Source organism: Hyperolius riggenbachi, chromosome 5 (assembly GCF_040937935.1).
Source record: "Hyperolius riggenbachi isolate aHypRig1 chromosome 5, aHypRig1.pri, whole genome shotgun sequence".
NCBI classification, from domain to species: domain Eukaryota; kingdom Metazoa; phylum Chordata; class Amphibia; order Anura; family Hyperoliidae; genus Hyperolius; species Hyperolius riggenbachi.
In genome coordinates, this window is record NC_090650.1 from 53,696,591 (window position 1) to 53,721,305 (window position 24,715).

Here is a 24,715-nt window from a genome sequence, read left to right on the forward strand (position 1 = left end):
TCCTTCTGTTTTAAAGGAGTTCTGTTACGGGGTTTCTAAGGAGGAAAACAGACACTTACCTTGGGCGTCTATCAGCCCCCTGCAGCGGTAATGTCCCCCGGCGGCGTCCGCCCATCTGCCGTTCTCCGCCGCCGGCCCCGGTCTAGCGCGGCATGGAATCCAACTGCGGCTGCACTACAGTGGCCGCGCACCCGCTCGCTTCCGCGTGCCCTATCGGAAGCTTACTGCGCAAGCGCAGTACAAGGCTCCGTTGTACTGCGCCTGCGCAGTAAGCCTCAGATGACGCGAGCGGAGGCGCGGCAACGCGCATTATTCGTCTGTGTGACAGCCGAATAATAGCCCGGTGCCGGCTGCGGGGAACGACGGATGGGAGGAGGACGGCGTGGGACATTACCACTGCAGGTGGCTGATAGAAGCCCCAGGTAAGTGGCAGTTTTTCTCCTCAGGAACCCCCACAGAACCCCTTTAAGAAGGCAAATACACCAAGCTTTGCTTTTTTTTTTTTTTAGTAGGAGGGCTTTTTGGTCCCTTTTATCCCCCTATACATTCCTAGTAGTTTGGGTCACCCTGAGCTGCTTGGTTACTCTGTTAAAATAACCTTATTTGCAAAACTTGTAATCAGGACATCAGCAGCTCAGACACATCCTGTCAGTTATAATCATTACAGGGAACCTGAAGCAAGTAGTATATGGAGGCTGTCGTATGGATTTCCTTTTATACAATACCAGTTGCCTAGCAGCCCAGCTAGTCTATCTGGCTGCAGTAGTGTCTCAATCACACCAGAAACAAGCATGCAGCTATAACGTCAAACACCTGATCTGCTGCATGCTTGTTCACGGTCTATGCCTAAAAGTTTTAAAGGCAGATCAGCAGGACAGCCAGGCAACCAGTATTGCTTGAAAGGAAATAAATATGGCAGCCTCCATATAGGTCTCATTTCAGCCTTCATATGATCATATTATTCCAAACCAAAGTAATGGGTGGGACATCTCTAGATCAGGGATGCTGTCTCAGAGATTTCAGCTGTCTGTTTCCACAGTTAGGAACACATTGAGGAAATGGAAGACCACAGGCTCAGTTCAAGTTAACCACCCTGGCGTTCTATTAAGATCGCCAGGGCGGCTGCATGAGGGATTTTTGTAAATAAAAAAAAAACTATTTCATGCAGCCAACTGAAAGTTGGCTGCATGAAAGCCCACTAGATGGCGCTCCGGAGGCGTTCTTCTGATCGCCTCCGGCGGCCAAAATTAACACGGAAGGCCGCAATGAGCAGCCTTCCGTGTTTGGCTTCTCCTGTCGCCATGGCGACGAGCGGAGTGACGTCATGGACGTCAGCCGACGTCCTGACGTCCGCCGCCTCCGATCCAGCCCTTAGCGCTGGCCGGAACTATTTGTTCCGGCTGCGCGCTGGGCTCAGGCGGCTGGGGGGACCCTCTTTCGCCGCTGCTCGCGGCGGATCGCCGCAGAGAGGCGGCGATCGGGCAGCACACGCGGCTGGCAAAGTGCCGGCTGCGTGTGCTGCTCTTTATTTCAGCAAAATCGGCCCAGCAGGGCCTGAGCGGCAGCCATCGGCGGTGATGGACGAGCTGAGCTCGTCCATACCGCTAAGATGGTTAAGTCTCAAAGTGGCAAACCAAGAAAAATCTCGGATCGACAGAAGCGACGAATGGTGAGAACAGTTAGAGTCAACCCACAGACCAGCACCAAAGACCTACAACATCATCTTGCTGCAGATGGAATTACTGTGCATTGTTCTACCATTCAGCGCACTTTAAACTTTATGCTAAAGCTCATTTGGACAAGCCAACTTCATTTTGGAATATGGTGCTGTGGACTGATGGCACTAAAATGGAGTTATTTGGGCCATACAAGGGGTGTTCTGCATGGAGGAAAAACACCACAGCATTCCAAGGAAACCACCTGCGACCTACAGTAAAATATGGTGGTGGTTCCATCATGCTGTGGGGCTGTGTGGCCAGTGCAGGGACTGGGAATCTTGTCACAGTTGAGGGACGCATGGATTTCACTCAGTATCCGCAGATTCTGGAGACCAATGTCCAGGAATCAGTGACAAAGCTGAAGCTGCGCCGGGGCTGGAGCTTTCAACAAGACAATGACCCTAAACACTGCTCAAAATCCACTAATGCATTCATGCAGAGGAACAAGTACAACGTCCTGGAATGGCCATCTAAGTCCCCAGACCTGAACATAATTGAAACTGTGGTGTGAGTTAAAGCGCTGTCCATTCTCGGAAGCCATCAAACCTGAATGAACTAGAGATGTTTTGTAAAGAGGAATAGTCCAAAATACCTTCAACCAGCATCCAGATTCTCACTGGAACCTACAGGAAGCGTTTAGAGGCTGTAATTTCTGCAAAAGGAGGATCGACTAAATATTGATTTCATTTCTTTTTGTGGTGCCCAAATTTATGTACCTGCCTAATTTTTGTTTAAACAATTACTGCACACTTTCTGTAAGAGTACATTTGAAATCGGCGCCGGTAGACTTGGGCGCAGGTGTATGGCTGATCCTACTTCTGCACAAGTCTGGGCCGTATTAATTACTATTCCCCCTACAGGCCGCCATGGATAGTGGGAATGATACAATCGCTGGAGGCCGAATTATCGTGTTTTTTAAGCAACCTCAGCTCCGTCTTCTGACGGAGCCGACATTACTCACTGAGCGTCACTCGGTTGTGATTCCTATTGTAGCCTATGGTGGTGCCGGCTGCGCCCAAATCTAGCTGCGCCGAAAAGCACTGCTCCGTTCTGTAAATCCAATAAACCTAATTTCACTTCTCAAATATCACTGTATGTGTCTCCTATATGATACATTTAACTGACTTTTTATCGTAATAACCAACAATTTATGCAGGAAAATCATGACGATTAACAAGGTTGCCCGAACTTTCGCATCCCACTGTATGTCACTATGTCACACTAAAGGTGGGAAAAGTTTTATAAATGATTATTTTTTTTAAATCACAAAAACCAAATGAGTGTGCATACTTTTTTTGTATATATTCATCAAACTCATGGAGAGGCAGTTAATGGATTTGATGAGGCAGGGGGCTTGAAAGTCTGACTGGCTGGTTGTGATCAAGTCTCTTCTACTTCCTGTGTCATCAATCACATGACCAAAATGAAGCCATGCTTTTTAAATCATTCTCCTCATAAATCACCTCTATGTACGAATGGTCCAGGTGGCTGTACTGAGCTTCCCCGTCCAACCAAAAAGGCAGCAGCTGCAGGTCCCTCCGTGATATAACACAAAAGGGTCATTAGTACGCAATTTTAGCTTTTGGCAGTGGAGGAGAAATATTCATTGGGATTGTGATGGAGGTAACCCCAGAACAGTTTATCATGTTCGCTCTAACGTTCCCAGGAACACGGCAGAGAGCAGATGCTGTTGCTCCCAGTGCAGGGCAGACCAGACACATGGCGTTTGACCTCTCATACACTAGTCTAGCTCTAGAAAGCAGATGGAAGGGGTCTAAGCTGTGATGTCCAGGATCTGTTCCAAGTGACAAGACTACCTGTGCCAAACACACTTCAAATGGGATTAGAGGCGATGCACTAAGGACAGTGGGATCCCGCCGCTAAGCTTGGAACCGGGCCGAGCATCCATATGCAATGAGCAGGGAGGCAGCAAGCTCATTCAGCACTGTAGCTATACGTGTAATTCATTTCATGCACGCTATAAAAGTGGTTTACTAAAGGAATACACAAATGAACGCGATGCAGAGGCTAAATTAAAGGGCTATAAATATTCCACCCGAACTGCGTTTCGATTTGTTTAACTATTCTGACACCGCGGCTTTGCATGGTGCAGGCTGCCAAATGCTTTCAGATACTAGGACTTTCCATGGCTGCCCCCCACCCCCCCCCCCCCCAATATTCCACCATCTTTAAAACTGCAGGGATGAGTAAAAGCTACATACGCACGTGCAATAATTGTCGGTTTAAAGGGATGATAACCCTTCCAGTCGACGATCGTTCCCTTAAAAAAATGTGTTCACAGCCAGCCCAATAGATCCCTAGCTACCCCCCCCTCTCTCCCCCCCCCCCCACGGCACTGGAGCAGGACCAATGGCAAATGTTTGCAACCTCCCCAACTGATGGAAGCAGCTCCATTGGTCGTCCCTCTGCCACCTCCATAGCCACAGAACACATCGCTAGCCTCAAGGCTAGGGATATGTCTGTACAGCATCACTCCCCAAATTGTCGCCCAAGGGATCATTTCCCGATCCCCATCAGGCAATCACTATAGTATGTGTGTACTTGGCTTAAGACTAAATATGAGCAGTGTTCTTACCCCATCACTGCAGAAACCCCCATTTCATTTACTTGTGAAGAGGGTGCTCCATGACACTCTCCATACCTGGTATGTCCCGTGTGTCTGGCACTTCTGTCAATTACTGTATTTTAACATTTAATAGAGGTCATGATATATTATATAGCTAGATTCGGGTTACACAGGGTCTATTTTTAACATTGTCTCAAGCAAAAACCAGAAACTACACTTATCCAGCAACGGCCGATCTCAGTCATTGCCGGACAACGGAGACTCTACCGTACATCTGTCTAGCTATTGACCTGCATAACTGCTGACCTTATACAAGATACAGACTGTCCAGAACATGATGTCCTATTACCTAAGCCCCACATAAATATTGCATCTGCCACACAACTAAATATTGCCCAGAGATCTTCAAAGCAGACCGTCTCAACATAATGCATGACTTTTGTGCCAATGACTAAGCTTATCTAAATTCACCTTCCATCGCCAAGGATGCCGCTCGGCAAACATCACAGGACTGGACTCGCTCATGCTATCATTATTCACCTTGAAAGTAAAGAAAGAAATACAGAAGAAATAAGGAAGCAAAAAAAAAAAAAAAAAGCATGGATGAACAGCAAAAGGAGAGAAAGCACACAAAGCAGCCACCTCAGACAGACGGAAAAGGCCACACAGGGCAGATACCAATGTATGAAATCTGGCTGACAATGGTGAGATGTAGGAGCAGAAAAGAGAAAAAAAAGTCACAATATTCACACATAAAAGAAAACCTTATTGGAGTCAATACAAGCAAGCCAGTATGTACACAGCAGCCTTAAATGTGCATTTTGATATTCTAGCAATAAACCATGGCCTTAGATACATCGCTACCAATAACAACTGTTTGCTTAACAGAGTTAAAGGGGATCCTACCCTTTTTTCTGCAGTCTGTCTTGATTTCTAATAACTGTAGGAGCTGCCATTTACCCCTCCCTTCCCTTATTTATCCAGGGCAACGTGTTAAGTGTGACTTCTCTAAACTGTTTGAAGTGTCCTATCCACTCCCCCTGATGAAAGCTTGTGCTTGCTCATTGCTACTGCTAATTACAGCAGTCCTTATCTGCCTGCTCTTTATGCGAACAGCAGGCCATGGAAGTAGGGTAATAAAAGCCTCTAACAAATATTTAAATGCATAAAGAAGAGCTAGAATGATTTTTTTTAGTAATATGCCATGTTTTAGTAAGCATTTTTAATGTGCTATTGAGATGATTCTGGGGCTAAAATTGCTGCTCGGATCACTTTAAAAGGAACGTGAGGCGAGAGACATATGGAGACGGACATTTCCATTTAAACAATGCACTTTGCCTGGCTGCCCTGCTGATGTACCACCTCTAATACTTTTAAGCTAAGTATAAACATGCAATGATTGTTGCCCCCTTGAGTTTGGTAAATTATTCCTCAGGTGACAAATCGGGGACCGATGCTGTACAGACATTTCTAGCCTTAAGGCCAGCAATGTGTTCTGTTGCTATGGAGAGGGGAGGAGAGACTACGATTGCCACATGGCAGGGTTTCTGCGGGTGTGGGGGAGCGGAAATAACATTGCGACTAGTGCTGTTCAGAGGACGGGGGTTGTTCAGGTCATCCAATAATTATCGCATGTATGTAACAGTGGTGTAGTGGATGCAGCGCTAGGTCCCCAGTTCGAATCCCAGTCAGGGCACTATCTGCACAATGTTTAAATGTTCTCCTCATGCCTGTATGGGCTTCCTCTAAGCACTCTGGTTTCCTTTCACACTTCAAAAACATACAGATAAGTTAACAGACTTCCCCCTAAAATTAGCCCTAGACGACAATGGACATATGACTATGGTAGTGATTAGCTTGTGAGCTCCTCTGGGGGACAGTAAGTGACAAGACTAGATATACTCTGCAAACCGCTTCAGAAGAGGTTGGTGCTATATAAATACATTTTCATAATAATAATAATAGACCCTGAACAAGCATGTAGATCAGAGGTTTCTAAGAAAAAAAAAAAACAAGATTAGCTGCATGCTTATTTCTGGTGTGTGATTCAGACACTGCAGACCAGAAAGATCAGCAGAACTGCCAGCAGGGGCGTAGCAATAGGGGGTGCAGAGGTAGCGACCGGGGCCCTCCCTCAACTACAGTATTAGCGCTCTCTTGGTCCTGTGCTCATAATTATCACTTCTATAGATACTGTGAATGGTGGTAATCACTAACAAACTGTTCCCCATCCACCTTCTTGCACCTCTGACACTGTAGTTGCCATTGGCAGGTTTTGGTGCGCAGTGGCAATTGTTATGTATAGAGTGCTTGGGGGGCCCCACTGTAAAACTTGCATCAGGGCCCACAGCACCTTAGCTACGCCACTGACTGCCAGGTAGCTGGTTTTGTTTAAAAGGAAGCAAATATGGTAGCTTCCACATGTCTCTCACCTTGGGGTCCTTTTAAATTTAGGACAGGAAGTGTGCGGAGTGGCATAAAGAAAAATATTTATGAACCAGTTCATCCCCCAAACCAGTGGTCCTCAAACTAAGGCCCGCGGGCCGAATGTGGCCCCCTGAGGATTTTTTACCGGCCCCCCCACACACAAAATGTATTACTTATAGATGCGGTCAGCTACTTCTTTAAATATTGGTGGTCTGCATATAGAATAGCAGTGCTGGCACCACCTATCCACATGGAAGCCAGAAAGCAGTAGTTTGCTGGTTTCCGTCAAATTCTACATCAGGTGACACTGCTGTTAAATTGGAATGCAGGTTGTCACCTGGGTATTCTTCACTGTCTGGCCTGCAAAGTCTTCTACATCATTTTATGTATACTCCGGCCCCCCAGCTGTCTGAAGTATGTTGACCCGGCCCTCGACCCAAAACGTTTGGGGACCCTTGCCCCAAACGTTTTGGATCGAGGGCCGGGTCAAAATACTTCAGACTGCTGGGGGGGCCGGTGTATACATAAAATTATGTCTTTGCGGGCCAGAAAGTGAAGCATACCCAGGTGACAACCTGAAGTCCAATTGGACAGCAATGTCACCTGACGTGGAATTTCATTGGAAACCAGTGAATTACTGCTTTCTGGCTTCCATGTGGATGAGTGGTGCCAGCACTGCTATTCTATTTGTGGACCACTAATATTTAAAGATGTAGCTGACCGCATCTATAAGGAATACAGAGTGTGTGTGTGTGTGTGTGTGTGTGTGTGTGTGTGTGCGTGCGTGCGTGCGTGCGTGCGTGCGTGCGTGGTGGGGGCGCGTAAAAAAGCCTCAGGAGGCCGCATTCGGCCTGCGGGCCTTAGTTTGAGGACCACTGCTGTAGAGGATATTTCTATAAAGGAAAAGGTTAATATCCAGTCAGACACGTCCAGACCAGAATCCTCACTACAAATGATATTGTATGGCCTCATCTAGTATTTTATCCAGATTCCTACTTGCATAGCCCCTAAATAGAACAAATCAGAGGTCGGCTCCTCTAAATTGCCTTCTGACTGGGTTAGGTCTGGACAAAGCCAATTTCTTTTTTTTTTTTTGTTTCCTACGTGTTTGATGAATCCTCCTAAACTTTTTATCGTATGAACTGAATAACATTAAGAGTCAAAAGCTCCTATTAAAATAAAATAAAGTTTGACTGCATCCGAAGGATTAACTTTGGGCAAGAACATCTATTTGTAACTACCCACCCAGTGAAGGTCAACTGGAAAGCCAAAATCATAGGAGAGAAGAGACCTTTACATATAACCCAAAGTGAGGGCTAAATGCAGGGGCAGAATGCTAAAGCTGTGGCTTTACTCTTCATATAACCCCAAGTGAATGCCACATGCAGGTTCAGAATGCTAGGCTAGAAGCTGTGGCCTCTCTTCATATAACCCCAAGTGAAGGCCACATTCCGGTACAGAATGCTAAGCTAGAAGCTGTGGCCTCTTCATATAACCCCAAGTTAGGCCACATTCCGGTACAGAATGCTAAGCTAGAAGCTGTGGCCTCTTCATATAACCCCAAGTTAGGCCACATTCCGGTACAGAATGCCAAGCTAGAAGCTGTGTCCTCTTCATATAACCCCAAGTTAGGCCACATTCCGGTACAGAATGCCAAGCTAGAAGCTGTGTCCTCTTCATATAACCCCAAGTGAAGGCCACATTCCGGTACAGAATGCTAAGCTAGAAGCTGTGGCCTCTTTATATAACCCCAAGTGAAGGCCACATTCCGGTACAGAATGCTAGGCTAGAAGCTGTAGCCTCAATTCATATAACCCCAAGTGAAGGCCACATTCCGGTACAGAATGCTAAGCTAGAAGCTGTGGCCTCTTTATATACCCAAGTGAAGACTACATGCAGGGTTCAGAATGCTTATAAAAAGAGGTTAAGGCCTCTACATATACCCCAAGTGAAGGCCACATGCAGGATAAGAATGGCACGTTCCATGCTTTGGCCTCTCCCTATAGAACACCAAGTACAAGCTCCATGGAGGGAAAAATTCATATACAGAAGCTGTGGCCTCTCTATATTACTCCAAGTGAAGGCCACATGCAGGTTCAGAAAACTAGGCTAGGAGCTGCAGCCTCTCTCTTCATATACCCCAAGTGAAGGCCACATGCAGGTACAGAATGCCAAGTTCCATGCTTTGGCCTCCCTATATAACACCAAGTGAAAGCCCCATGGATAGACAGAATGGTCATACAGAAGCAGTGGCCTCTCTTTATATTACCCTAAGTAAAGGCCACATGCAGGTTCAGAAAGCTAGGCTACAAGCTGCAGCTTCTCCCTCCATATAACCCCAGTTGAAGGCCACATGCAGAGTCAGAATGCTAAGCTCCAAGCTGTGGCTGTATTGAAAAGAGCACACGGGTTCCTCACCTGATTTATGGGAAGAAAATAGTTGCATTTATAGGCAGCAGGTATAGTAGGAGAGTAAACAGAAGCATAGACAGGTTCCTATGGACAGAGGCAGAAGCAAAGCAAGAAAATTAGGAGGTGACCAAGAAAAGGATTTGTTTCAAACCAAAAACAATGCAGAGATGCCAATGGGCAAAAGAGGGCAACATTCATCATGGGCATGGTCCAGAAATGTGCAGATGTAAAATCCATGCCCATGCAGCATATCTAGGCAACAGTGCAGAACTTAAAATAGCACTCGGAGCTTTGTTTTCCATTATTAACTGTGGGCAAATGTCAGAACCCGTGTCAGGATTTAACCGTTTTTGGTCCCTCCCCTAGACCCCCCCCCCCTTCCCCCGACTTCTTGTCCTGACGTCAACTAAAGCTCTGCTGTGAGCTGAATTTGCTGTCATCCCAGTCATGAAACATTCTTCATATATTCCAACTAGTGACCTGGGCTAGGTCTGTCACTAATCCACCGTGCGCATGCGTTCGCCCTGACCGTCGCCCGCGCACACACACGCCCCTTCTGGCCCTGTCCTCCAGCTCTTGGCAGTGTCTCTGCATCTGTCCCTGCACATGCGCAGTGCAAAAAAGCACTGACACAGGGACAGACACAGGGACACTTGGAAATTATATATATAGAGATGAAGAAGCCACTGCAGATGGAAATTATCTGATGACAGCGTCTCTGGGTTCCTGGTCGTCACTGCATGGATATATATGAAGACCAGAAAACAAAAGTTCGGCACCAGCAGAGCCTGGGTGTTATTGGAAAGAATATTACAGTAGTGCCTTTTTAAAACATGCAGGTGCCAGTAAATGTCCAAAACGGAAGACCATAATGCATCATGTCAGAGTGGATACAGCCCGGTATACCATTAAGACTTTGTAGGTCAAGCAAAAACATATTTATATGGTTCCACCCACCATCTTGAAATGCTGACTGGCATTGATGTCCTGTTATTAAGCAGATTAGTGGTCTCTTCTACCCCAATGCTGCAGTGACAGCTGAAGAGGCCAGAGAACTTCTCTCCAGAGATGGCCATGCTGTCCCTCCTCTTCTGGCAATAGGAGTTACAGAAAGGCAGCCAATCGAAACTTTGCTTGCCAGTGTTGCTAACCTTTCCCATAGCTCCTATGGCTAAGTGAAAACGAATGCCAGATGAGTAAATATCTGATCATGGACTCATTAGCAATGATGTCACTGTGGCATCCGGGAGAGAAGAGCAGGATAGGCACCGGAACCTTTAAAGGGAACCAGAGAAGAAGCACCCTCATGTATTTTACCATATATATCAATGGGCACATTAAAGAAAACACCTACCCTGCTCTCGGTTTCATTTTTAACTGTTCAGCTTGCTTCTCATCAGCCATGATAAAATCCCCGACTGAGCTTTCAGTCTGGCTTTGCTCAGGAATTTTTATAGCTGAGTCTGTCCAAGCCAAAGCCTGCCCCCTGCTGGCTCTGCTCAGGAATCATAGCTGAGTCCTAGCAAAGCCAGACTGAATGCTCAGTCTGGGATTTTATCAGGGCTGATTAGAAGTAAGCTGAACAGTTAAAAAATGAAACAGACAGCAGGGTAGGTTTTTTCTCTGTCACCATTGATATATATGGTAAAATACATGAGGGTGTTTCGTCTTTGGTTCACTTTAAGGGAGAGGCACATATTGTTTAGGTTTACATGAAAATTTCTGACAGGATATATGCTATTAAAAAAGCACTGCAGTAGATTGTCACACTCTAGGTAGAGGACACAGCAATAGTCTACTTTAGGGTACCCAGGAGGAAAGCACACAGGGAATGTCAGCTAATCATGTGATTAGGTTAAGCGTACCCTCTTGAATTGCTATTTGTCCAATCACAACATTTTATGCTGTAAGAGGGTGCTGTGATTGGAGGACTGTTCCTTATCAGGTTTCCTACTGGTTCCCCTAAAGTCGACTAGCACCGAGGACACTTTGTACTAGGAGAAGTCTTACCAACCGCAAATAAGACCTACATATGGTTTTAACTCTTCCCCACCCCCCCTAAAAAAAGGTTTAAGCTCGAGTACCACTTTAGACATATTGCAAGCAATTATGATCCCAAATTTCCTAAGTCCAGTCCTTAAAGCCCTTAGCGTTCCAAGATGCCCCATATAACTAAAACCCCTAAAAAGACCCCCACATCTGTCAAATACCAAAAACTTAAGAGGGGTAATCAAAGACTGGAATTTAAAAAAAAAATCACACTAATCAATCTCCATTATCAAAATTAAAAATGCCTTAAAAACAAGTTTGCACAAAAAAAACAGGTAGCAAAACGATTGACTGGTACCTGACAACAGACATGAATAGATGTAAACTATGGGAGATGTCACCATCATCCTAGCAAACAGGTGTCACCTCCTCCAAGCTGCACAAAGCATTTGACAAAATACGGCCAATATTAGAAACTATTGTTAAGCCTTAATGGTGTAGACCGGCTTACCCACAGCTGATTACAGAGGACATAATCATCTTTAATATCTCCTTCTCCCTACAGGTCAAAACAAACAGGGTGATAAGGAACAAGGTTGAGGTTCTGACCAGTAAGACCATCATAGTTGGTGTACATACGCAATACAAGGAGAACTTCGACAAAGTCAAATGAAGAAAAATGCAGGTATGGGGGTGGTCAAATGGCCCCCTGGAGAGAAAACAAACACATGGACAACAGGAGATCCAATGCTGCAGTAAGTCACAATAGAAAACAGGGAAGCAAAAAATGAGATATGTACTCACAAGGGGACGTTTCAAAAGGGCAACCAAGCACTACAGACAGATGGAAACCTATAAACCCAACTCCACTCTGGTGCAAACTGCGTGAGGTCACGCTCTTGATGTAAAAACAGCCGGATGAGCTTAGAGGTGGCTGAGCCATATAAGGGCAAAGCAGTACGCCCCTGAGCCCCTCTAAAGGAGGCTGATAAGCACAAGGGGAAAAGAGAGACGCCCAAGGTGTAATAAAACAGTTAAAACCAGTTAAATAAAAAACTGAGGTGGCTTACCGTGAGCCAAGACTAGAGTCGCCCAACAGGTGTCTAAATCTTTGCTCAGAGCACTTGTCTGGCACTTTATTTGGCCTGAGGAACTGGGCACAGTCCCACGAAACGCATTGCCAGTGCATATTAAAAGTCATTAATCGTATGATTTTGTCTTCATTGAGGTAAGCCACCTCAGTTTTTTCTTTAACTTGTTTTAACTCCGTTTTATCACACCTTGGGTGCCTCTTTTCCCCCTGAGAAATTAAGCAAAAGACCACTTGAATCGTGGGGTTAAGCAGCATTAATTGAAGGCTTTTCAAGAAAGGCATTGCTCAATATTAGCTGCAGCTTTGAAAACATGTGGGACCCATCACAGGCCATTAATAAACATGGCATTCAACAATAAAAATTCTCAAAATAGCGAACATGCCATAAACTTGTGCTGCACACAAGTACTGCAGTCACGATGCATGGAAAGAATACAAGGTTCTGCTCACACCTAAGAAAACACCGGACCCATCTTCAGCCCATTTCTCAGCCATGTAAAGCCCGCTTTACAAACCCTTTTTCATTAGGCCAGTGGCACGCTAGGTGGCATCATAAGCTTTGCAAAAAACACTAGCATTTTTTGCAAATAATGACAGGGCCGCATATATGAGCGTTTTACAATATGCGTTTTTCAAAACACAACTTGCGGCATAATTCTGAAAACTTTTAACACCCATCCAAGCAACTACATGTATCTGACATCAGGTAATCCCTGCCTGTGCCAGACACTGGGGGTCTTGCTGTACTGTATTTTCTCCATTGCTAAAGGAAAAACATTGAAATGAAACGCAAGGACAAACATACCAGAAACGCACTATGCATAATGTATGGTTTTCCGTACTGCCTAGTGCAGTGATGGCTAAACTTGGCACTCCAGCTGTGGTGGAAATACAAGTCCCATGAGACATTGCAATACTCTGACAGTTCTAAGCATAACTCGAGGAGGTAGAGGCATGATGGGATTTGTAGTTGTCACAGCTGTAGTGCCGAGGTTAGCCATCACTGGCCTAGTGTGTTCCTAGTCTCAGGCAGGTAACACACTAAGCCTAAGGGTACGTACAGACATACGATAACGATCGTTCGTTCTGAACGACGAACGATGTTAAAGGAGGTATCGGCCGATGATCGTTTGAAGAAAGGCTACTTTGAACATCGTTCGTGTACGAACGATCTTGGAACGAGCGTTGCGTGCGCAACATAATGTATAAACTGATTTCAAACACAAGTGTCAAAAAGAACTGTTTGAGCATGTGCAAAGCTTTGAGAACGAACGATCAACGACCGATCGTTGTACAGACATTACTTTTTGAATGATGGTCGTTGGAAAAGATCTGGCAGAATGGATCGTTCTTTACCAACGACATATCTCGTTGGTCGGTCGTTTTAATGATCGTTAGTGCACTTTTTACGAACGATCGTTGGGCAATGCCGTAGGCAACGATCGTTTTAAACGACTATAGTCGCATGTCTGTACGCACCCTAAGTCTGAGGTCTTCTGTAATAAAACTTGTCCACAGACTACCTTACCCACTGCGCCTATATCCCAACCAACAGGACTCGCCCCTTTTCATGTCCCCCATTTCTCCCTGCTTCAGCAATGCTTGTATGTTTTTTGATCATGTCAATAAAGCTATCTTTAATTTGATTTGAGAGAGAGAGAAAAGTGAGACGGAGAGAAAGAGAAAGTGATAGATAGGCGGACGCCTCCACACCATTATTTCCTGCCTAAACAAACCATGTTGGTTTGGTTTGTTTTTATTACAGGAAAAAAAAGCTAATATTGCAATTTTTTAATTAAGCAGACCTGAACGTCCTCTCTGCTGTAAAAGATAAGCAACAGCTTAATAACCTTTAAAGATAAACATTTCTTTGTTGCAGCTAATACAAAACCATGCAATAGACTTGCAGTGTGTACTTCCTGCTTTCATGGAAGCAGATATAGGGTTATCATGTGTTTAATAATTAGCTGTTCTGCCAAGGCAGCCAGCTGATGGATCAAAATTACAGTTTTGATTAATCACAGATGAGGAGGAATTAGACAGGGTAAACTCTCTAAATACATACAGGGTGCATTTCTCGTTTTTTTCTTCTGTCCTGTGCAAGAGTTCCAGCCCACTTTAAGTAGTATGCATGGAAAAGGTGCTCATGGGAACTAAATGTGTAATCTAAACAGATGCTGAACAAACAAGTGAAAAATTGGGGAGTGCAGGTGAATGCAGGAACTTTTAAGTTCTATTTTTTTAATGCACATTCTTCATCCGTATCAGGTTTCCTCACATCTCTATCCTCTGGCAGCGCATAATTCAGTAGTTTCAGTTATACATTTCAGTAATGTAAGAGGGGAGGGGCAGCTTTTGTTAACACTATGCAGAGAGATTTTTCTATATTTATATAAGCAGTATATACACTGTAGAGGGGCCTGCACTTCTTCTAAGTCACACAGCAGTGTGTAAGAAGGACTCTGAAGGAGGACACTGACCCCCAGTTTATAATACTCTAATTAGAGTCCAGCATCCACTACTGCTGTGAGTGCCAGATTGCCTTCAGTTATGGTTGATACAAGTCATGTCCCTGGAATCCAGACTGTCCCTATTAGCTCTATTTTCTGTAATATTTTCATTGTGTATTTATAGGATGCGGACATTTTTCACAGCACTTTACAAAGTACATAGTTACTAACTGTACGGAGTACGAAGTACAGTCTAATCCCTACCATGGTCATGGTTTTATGTTCTTACCATAGACTAATATTGGGGGGAACCAATTAACTTATCAGTAGGGTTCTAGGAAAGTAGAGTGCCTGAAGGACACCCATACAAACCCAGGGAGAACATACAAACTCCATGCACACTGGGTTCTGACCCAGAACCGGTACCCAGCAGTAAAAGGTGAGAGTGCGATCCACTAAAATACCATGTATTATACTGAAGTAATGCAGTTACTGGTAAGATATATAGTAACCATTTTGAACCACAAAGATTCTATTTTACTAATAGTAATGACCCACTGAGTTCTTCCTCATTGGTTACCTCCCCTATTATGCTTTAGAGATAATGATGGCCGCCGTCCCTCCCTCCAAGCACTTGCGGTCAGGTAAGGAATTGCTGAATGGGTTGAGTAAAGGTTGTTTTGTCAGGGACGTGGCAGTAGCCCCTGTGACCCTTGCTGTTGCAGGGGAGCTCGGGGGATAAAGGGGCTGGATGAAATCTATGGCAACAGAAGCAGCATACATTACCTGTCAGTGGAGCGAGTGACACGCCCCTCTTCAGTCGACCTATACAGTGTAACTCCTTGCGGTGTCTGATGCGGTATGCAGGACGTTACATTGTATGGCTTGACTGATGAGAGGAGTGAAGAGGACGTCGCTAATTCTGCTGACAGGCAACGTATGCGGCTTCCACTGCCACACTCCGCGGGAGGGGAGGCGGCAGCAGCAGCAATCACATGCTAGGGTTATGCCCGTGTATTTACGTGTTTTTGTCTCGTGGGGGGGGGGTGGATTTTTGGGGGAGGGGGGGGTACTGGGTCCTCTACCCATTTGTTGTGTGTGTACAAAATACAGGGGCATAACAAAAACCCGGGCCCATATGCAACTAACTTTCTCCAGAGATATCCCCTAGGAGATCATTTTAAAATAATTAAAAAAAGACAACTTTTCATCATTTTACATTTGAAAAAGTACCCAAAAAAGGTATTATCGAAATTTTGAGTATTTTCTTGCTTGCTGGCGGTTCAAAGGGCATTTTATTGCCAATTTTGAAAATACCACCTAGAACAAAAAACTCAAGAGAAAAGTTAATTGCATATGGGCCTCGGTGTCCCCCCCCCCCCCCATCCTACATTAATGGCGCTTTGATTCTGCCAGGAGAAAGCGCAATATAAATGTTCTGTGTCTGTGTTTGTTAGTTTGGAGGGGGCACTGGGACCTAGGATAAGATGACATCAGGGACACTGAAACTAAAGTCTCTTGCAAGTTTACTTTTCCAACAGTTGTAAAGAGCCAAAGCGGGGGGAGTCTCAGTAACATGTATGGAGGAACTTCTAGGAGGCAGGAGCTCCCCTTTAAGAAACACTGTTCTAATGTACTGCTCACAGCAAAGTGGTGAGGAGCTACCACAGAAAATCCACAAAGGAGGAAAATGTGTGCAAAAGTCCAGCAATTGTGTGGAGATTTTCCTTAACAGGTTTCTCCCCATTAAAAGCCCTGCCAATGTATATTTAACGGTAACTCCATCCGAGGTGATGCGAGCCAAGCATGAGCTAAGCTAACACTTCTGCAAATAGCTTCAAACAAGCCACATCTGGAGAGAAGGGATTTTTGGAGGGGTTAAGAGAAAAGCACAAATAAAATCATCCCGTAGCTCTTCTTAATGGATAACTAAATAACAAATTCACCTCAACTCATCATCCAACAGCCCCATTTCTGGAAGAGGAATATAAACATATACTGTGTGAAACAGACATCCAGCTTCATAGGAAACCTGCAGACAATGAGGATGTCAGAGGAGCTCACGGGTGATAGCTTATGGTTGCCAAACAGGGGATTCAGTTCATAATTTGTTTCTGAAACATTAAAGTGTACCCGAGACCAAAGAGGTGTGCTGCGGGCGTGAACGTGCGTGTCCAGGCAACCTATGTGTGACTCTGCCACAGTACTGGGCCATCCAGAGAGAGACAGGAGCAGCCCGGGGAGATGGCGAGGGACCTCAAGGGAGACAGGAGGAAGCCCCAAGGTAAGTATAAAACCTGAGACCTCTTTGGTCTCAGGTTTTCTTTAAATGGGGTTGCAAAATCTATATATACAGTATATAACATCAGATGTTTGTGTGTCTGTATGGTTGTGTGTATGTGTGTGTAGTCATCACTCGAAAATACCTTGATCGATTTAAACGAAACTTGGAATACAGATCCCTTGCTACCTGGGATGATAGGTTCTGGGGGTCGCGGGTCCTCCCTGCACATCTGGGCGGAACCACAAACAGCCAATCAGATCTCACCCATTCATGTCAAAGGGAAAAAAATGTAAGAGGCTGCCATTCTCACAGTAGTACAGTCCAAACTTGGCACAGTTGGTCACTTGGTGACCAAAGTAAAAATTTTAGGGAAAATGGGCAGATCATAAAACAATCAAATGTCAGGCGTTCATTTTGGGAGATTTGAACGGCGGCTGGAGCTTTGAACCGGGGATCCATCGCTGGACCGAGATGAACAGGAAGGCTCATTAGGACCCAGAGGTGAAAAAAAAAAAAAAAAAAAAAAAACTGGTGAAAAACAATTTTGTCTATCTTCCTTCTACAAAAAATGACTTAAGATATTCCAGTTTTATGTCATATTTAAATCTAGTTTAAGTTTTTACTGTTTTGTTTTTGCTCAATGACATTCATTGAAACATCCCGGAGCTAAAATCTATGAACTTTTGACTCTTTTTATCCCTTTCCTGCTCTTAGAAGCCATTTTCTGCTAGGAAAGTGTTTTATAGTTGTAATTTCTTATCAGTGAGGGTCACACTGTAGTCTGACCCAGTCCTGACTCAAACAGGAACTGCCACTTACATACCTGATGTTTAACTCTTTCAGGCAGAGAAAGAAAAAAAAAGGAGCATAGTTATTTGTGTGCTAGGTACTGTACATACACATGTCAATCTCATGTCACATGTCCACCTCAGGTATCCTTTAAGTATATGCTTTTTTTTAAATTCCCTTCAGATTAACTTTAAAATAACTTTATAGCACTTTGTAATGGAAAATGTACTAAAGAGTAGATAAAAGAACTATTTCACTGCTTGCTGGTACTTTACCCCCGCACGTACGTATTTCTCCGCCCCTTTTTCCATCCTTTAAAAACCAGGGACGGAGAAACACGTACTTTCCGCGTTCCCGCCGCTGCCCGCGCTCCCGCTCGTAAACACGCCGCCCGCCGCTAGTAAACACGCCGCCGCCCGCTCGCCCAGAGATCAATGAACGGGAAAATCCATTCCCGTTCGTTGATCTAAGCCCCGCAATGATCAGCTGCTCTCCTATGGGCAGCGCGATCATTGTGAGAAAAAACTCACGTGTCCAGCCTCCTTATTCTTCCTCCAAGCTTCCGGAAGGAAGCTTGGAGGTCGCATTAAAACAAAAAGTTACTGTGGCCATCTTGTGGCCAAATAGTAAACTACACCCTACACATTTTTCACATACAAATAAATGACTTTTACACATAGAATTAACTCATTACCTCCCACACTCCCCATTTTTTTTTTTTTTGTAATTAAAAAAAAAATAAAAAATTTACAATTAAAAAAAATACATAAATAGTTACCTTAGGGACTGAACTTTTTAAATATTTATGTCAAGAGGGTATAACACTGTTACTTTATAAACTATGGGCTTGTAATTAGGGATGGACGCAAAACTGAAAAAAATGCACCTTTATTTCCAAATAAAATATTGGCGCCAAACATTGTGATAGGGACATAATTTAAATGGTTTTATAACCGGGACAAAAGGGCAAATACGTTTCATGGGTTTTAATTACAGTAGCATGCATTATTTAAAAACTATAATGGCCGAAAACTGAAAAATAATTATTTTTTTCCCCACATTTTTCCTATTTTCCCATTAAAACACATTTAGAAAAAAATAATTCTTGGCATAATGTCCCACCTAAAGAAAGCCTAATTGGTGGCGAAAAAAACAAGATATAGTTCATTTCATTGCGATAAGTAATAATAAAGTTATAGACGAATGAATGGAAGGAGCGCTGAAAGGTGAAAATTGCTCTGGTGCTCAGGGGGTAAAACCCCTCAGTGGTGAAATGGTTAAAAGGCAGTTTATTTACAAGTTGCAAAAATATCACCTTGGAGAAAACTCAGGTGACAAAGTGAATTGCATGTGGCCCAAGTCTGTATTGCTTCATGTATGCGACCCAACATGCGCGTTACACAATGCATATAATGTGCATTCACCCTTAATGACTTGATTCAGCATTTCAAAACATCGAGGGTCCCATCCCCACCCAGTGTCAGCAGAATGTTTTAAGATTTCAAACTTCCAATTTATAGCCCCAAGCAGACTGCATACCTTATTCATGAGTGAGCTTTCACATGTAAATGAATTGCCTGTACAAAGCATGATGTGATCGCTACAAGGATGACATTTAGAGATAGTGATGAACTGCACACATGAATCAGAATTTACTGGCAACGTTTATATTTGCAAAGAATCTGACCCGGTGGTGGCTTCATAGACAATATGATATCTATATAATGGTTACGGGCCAGTTCTTACTACACGTGTTGCATTTTTATGCAGATACTGTACAACACACTATACAAAATGCTGAATGCAGCCATTTCCACTATTCACATAGTAACTCGTGATATAATTATGCCATACTACTGTGCACATGGTTTGTGCAACGTGCATCAGGGAAGTGGCTCTAGATAAACGTGTACATTACAGACTGTGCATGGCATAAATGGGCCCTAAGAGTAGGTAAAGAGTATTTTCTTTGTATACAGCTCTGTGATGTACTGCTCTATATTCCTGCAGTTTCAGCACTACCGTTAGTTCTGGAGGAACTTGTGTAAGTGATCACTAAGCAGAGGTATCAAGAGGTGGAAGAAACTGACTATGACTGAAAGTGTAACTGTCGGGCATAAAATCAAAAATCTAATTCTTTATTTTTATCTGGTAAACAAGTAATAAGCATGCTACCCCGGCAATCCAAACGTTGAAATAGCTATTACTTTTCTGGTTTATAAATAATCTTTCCCCAGTTTACCTGACTCTTATTTGGTACGTTGCTGCAAAAAGGAAGTTGCAGGGCATGCTGGGTTGTCTTTTTGCTTCTTTATTTCCCCTCAGACTAAACTAATGTACAGAAGCAAAAAAGGACAACCCAGCATGCCCTGCAACTTCCTTTGTGCGGCAACGTACCAAGTAAGAGTCGGGTAAACTGGGGAATGATCATTTATCAGCAAGAAAAGTAATAGCAATTTTAACTTTTGGATTGCCTGATTAGCATCCGTATTACTTGTTTACCAGATAAAAATGAAGAATTGATTTTATGCCCAACAGTTACACTTTAAGTACTTGTTTTAACAGTCTTGCTTCTTAACTCTAAGGCTGGGAGCACAAGTTTTAAGGGGTGTGTTTCTACATTCTCTGTGCTTTGTGACAGCACTATTCCAATTAGGATGTAATGCTTATTATTGCATATTGATATCTTCTGCAGCACTACAGTGTCATGCCACACCACACAATAGGCGCTTCCTACCATAGTCAGTCTTGTGTCCTTATTGTGGACTTAAACATTTAGGGGAGACTCAATTGACTTAACCATTTGTTGTTTAGTTGTGCTAGGAAACCACAGTGCCTGGAGGAAACCCAGAAACATACAGAGACCATGCAAACTCTACACAGAGTGCCCTGGTTCAGACCTGGAGACCCAGCTTTGCAAGGCGAGAGAGCTATCCACTAAACCTTCATGCGGCCCATAATCTAATAATCCCCTTCAGATTACTAACCACCCCCCCCTAACTGGATCTTCCCCCAACAGCATTTTTTATTTGACTTGGGAAGGGACCATTAGATCCAAAGCGTAACTGGGCCTTTGCACGATTTGCCATTACAAACCATATTGCATAACTTCTAGTGGCTCATACAATGTGCTCTCAAATTCTGTTACATGGCTGAGCTTTACCTGCTACAAATACCTGTACGTTCACCGTTGTTGATTAACTAGGATGTGGTGATCTCTATGGAACGAACCTTGCCCAGATCCTCCATAATCCTATTTGGTTTGAATTTATAAGCAAGACAAGACAAGACACAGAACATTTAAACTGCGCTTTCTCCTGGTGAACTCAAAGCGCCAGAGCTGCAGCCACTTAAGGCACACTCAGTAGGGAGTAGCAGTGTTAGGGTGTCTTGCCCAAGGTCTCCTTACCGAATAGGTGCTGGCTTACTAAACAGGAGGAGCAGAGATTTGAACCCAGGTCTCTTGTATCACAGGCAGAGCCCTTAACCAGTACACTATCCAGCCACAAAGTAGCATGTGAGCAATAGACAAGTGAGCAAGCAAAGGATAAGGAGAAAGTAAGAACAACATGGAGATATTTGAGGCGGGGGAGGGGGGGGGGGGGGGGGGAGAAATAACACCAAGGAATGGAATTGCAGGATTTAGGCAAGATTTTTTTACAGAAAAGGTTTTCAGCTGCTTTCATATTCTTATAAGCTCCAGAAGTCTCAAGATGCTAATGGCCGCAGTAACGTAGTTCCAAGGCACATTCACTTCCTTTCATCTGGTGTATAGTCTCCATGGGATCCTCACTCTGCATATGGTTATCAGCTGTGGGAAGAGCACTCAGCATACGCAGACCTTACAACGCCATCCGCTGTCTAGATCGGTACAGAGCGTCGCCAGGTCCACCTGGCAGCCATTACTGGACCTCAGGAGGCCCTTTGATGTTATATGAGCAGAGATCCGTCACTTTAGGGGTGGGTGGCTACATGAGTAGCATGCTGTCCTATTAAACGATCAGCCCCTATTAGCTGTGAATTATGCTGATGCTTAACATACAAGGAATGCCATTGCCACTGTAATTCCACTGGTGACAGAACAAGGAAGTAGTCTGTTTGTAAAGCTCTACTGGCTTAAAAACTACTAGCCCTGCCTGTACTAATTTTCCTATTTCCAATCCATCATTAAAAAAATAAAGTTTACTCGTTAAATATGATAAATTTCCAGGAGAATGTTAAACAAGGGGACATGCTGAATAACTTGCGCTTGTATAATCTGATTTACCATTTGCAGATCTCATCTTAACAGGCCAGGCAAGCCTTCTACAAACTGATGTGTGGGCAGAATGTGGAATTTTAATGAATGGTGCTTCTGACTGGGAAATAAAGGGCGGATTTGTAAGAGAATGAGAGGCTGGACTGAAGAATAGACACTGAGAACACAGAGAGATGGTGCTTTAAAGGAGAACTCCGCCCAACGCCATATCCCAGCATGGGTGGAAAGAAGTGCAGGATCCAAGAGGATGAAAGGGAACTCGAGGTGAGAGGGATATGGAGGCTGGTATTGTTTAACCAGCCTGGCGTTCTATTAAGATCGCCAGGCTGGCGACCGGACGTTTTTGTTTTAATAAAAAAAAAAAAAAAAACTATTGCATGCAGCCAACTGAAAGTTAGCTGCATGAAACCCACTAGAGGGCGCTCCGAATGCATACTTCTGATCGCCTCCGGCGATCAGAAGTAACAAGAAAGGCCGCGATGAGCAGCCCTTCTTGTTATGCTTTCCTCGTCGCCATGGCGACGAGCGGAGTGACGTCATGGACGTCAGCCGCCTCCGATCCAGCCCTTAGCGCTGGCCGGAACTGTTTGGTCCGGCTGCGCTGGGCTCGGGCGGCCCCTCTTTCGCTGCTGCATGCGGCGGATCGCCGCGCTGCGGCGGCGATCAGGTAGCACACGCGGCTGGCAAAGTGCCGGCTGCGTGTGCTCCTTTTTATTTCATTAAAATCGGCCCAGCAGGGCCTGAGGGGCAGCCTCCAGCGGTAATGGACGAGCTGAGCTCGTCCATACCGCCCAGCAGGTTAAAGAACATCTGAACTGAAAATTAAAAGTCAAAATAAACATACACAAGTCATACTTACCTCCCATGTAGTCTACTCCTCAATCTCTTTCTCATTTCCCGCGTCCTGTTTGTCCACTGTGATCAAGGAAATTCTCCGTCCTCCATTTTGAAAATGGCCATTACCCCATAACAGCTTTCTGGTCAGCACACTGTTAAACTGTAACATTGCCCACTTGAGCCATAGGGAAACATGGACCATACTTGGCACATCAGTTGTCCTCTCAGCTATAACTGACAGCAACTGATATACTTCCAGTTCTGACAAAATTTTGTCAGAACTGGACGGGATCATTGTCAGAAGAAAATGGTGCACTTCTGAGAGGAACGGATGGCAAGGTAACTATGTAATGTTCATTTGAAGTTACCTCATCTGTTTATTTTAAATAATTTTACTCAGTACAGGTTCCCTTTAAAAGGGAATACATATGGCAGTTTCCTGGCTGATCTATTAGGCGGCAGTTGCATCTGAACAACACCAGAAACAAGCATGCAGCTAATCTTGTCAGATCTGACAATAATGTCTGAAATACCTGATCTGCTGCATGCTTGTTCTCCGGGTCTTTGGCTAAAAGTATTAAAGGCTGAGGATCAGCAGGGCTGCCATGCATCAGGTATTGTCTAAAAGGAAATAAATATGGCAGCCTTCATATCACTCTCACCTTGGGTTCACTGGAAGGGATCCAAACTTATGAAATAACTTCAGGCTGTCTTTGCAACTATTATTATTGCTTATTGCGACCATTCCTTGCACGACACCATCACTTGTCACTCTTTGTGGACTATTTGTACTACATAGGACCCGTGTTAACTCCTCTATTGGATCTCACAGATCCAAGTAAGTTTAACTTACCTGGGGCTTCTACCGGCCCCTGCAGACGCCCAGTGCCTGCATCGGGGTAAACGATCCTCCGGTCCCTCGCTGCGGCTGAGCTTTAGTTTGCGAGTTGGCAGCCCTGACTGCGCGTCCTCACTCCCGTCACCGGGAGCATCCGGCACTGGCTCAGTAGGAGGTTTTCTCGTATTGCACCTGCGCAGGACACTCCTGGAGACGTGACCGGAATCGAGGATGTGCCCGGCCAGGGCCTCACAGGCACATCGGCCAACAAGTTGTAAGTCGGCGATAAACGGAGCCGGGGTGGGGGATCGGAGGATCGTTTGGTAACGTCGCGGGCATAAGATGGCTGCAGGAGGCTGGCAGAAGCCACAGGTAAGTGAAACTTTTTCTTATTTTTTTACTTCATTGTCCTGAATTTTTGATACGAATAAACAAATGAATCTTTTCGATGTATTAGTTGTGCAGCCACTTCAGGAGGATTCTTTCCTTCCTATGTATTTACTATATTTGTCCTGTTGCTGGCACACCTAACTTTCACAGGTAGTGCGGATATGTCTTTCATATGTTACACATAATCCTGCAGACTAATGCTGGGGATACACGGTACGTTTTGTACCGTGTATCGAGCCGCACGATAGATTATTATTATTTATTGTATTTATAAAGCGCCAACATATTACGCAGCGCTGCACAATAGATAAATGGGTGAACATACAGGTAGAGCATACGGAAACTCACAACAAAACAAGATCATGCAAATGATTTGATAACAATACAGTGTCATAGGTCAAAATAGAGACTGTTCGAGTCTACAAGAGGGGTGGTTGTGAGTAAGATTGCATAATCAAGCTGGATACATTAGGGAGGAGGGCCCTGCCAGAGGCTTACAATCTAAAGGGTGGGGTGGAGACAATAGGTGCATCTTTTGAGAGGGGGTCTAACAGAACATAGTATGGTGCTGGTGTAGGGGGGTATGCGAGCGTGAAGAGGTGAAGGTATTAAAGGTGGGGGCGAGTCTGACGGCTGGTGGGAG

General features: G+C 44.5%; 1 protein-coding gene across 13 annotated transcripts in view; it reads right to left on the reverse strand.

Annotated features, from left to right (window-relative positions):
* The window catches only part of SVIL (supervillin), a 211,250-nt gene that overhangs the window by 58,169 nt on the left and 128,366 nt on the right, over positions 1–24,715 (reverse strand). For 8 of the 13 annotated variants that reach the window (XM_068235704.1, XM_068235695.1, XM_068235699.1 and 5 more), the window contains 3 exons: positions 11,645–11,692; positions 9,151–9,228; positions 4,777–4,845 (listed from right to left, as the gene is read on the reverse strand). The exons of 2 other annotated variants lie outside the window; for them this stretch is intronic. In XM_068235704.1, the coding sequence (XP_068091805.1) occupies positions 4,777–4,845; positions 9,151–9,228; positions 11,645–11,692 (195 nt within the window). The remainder of the gene's footprint in view (positions 1–4,776; positions 4,846–9,150; positions 9,229–11,644; positions 11,693–24,715) is intronic. 3 more of the 13 variants (XM_068235697.1, XM_068235698.1, XM_068235701.1) reach the window with 2 other exon arrangements.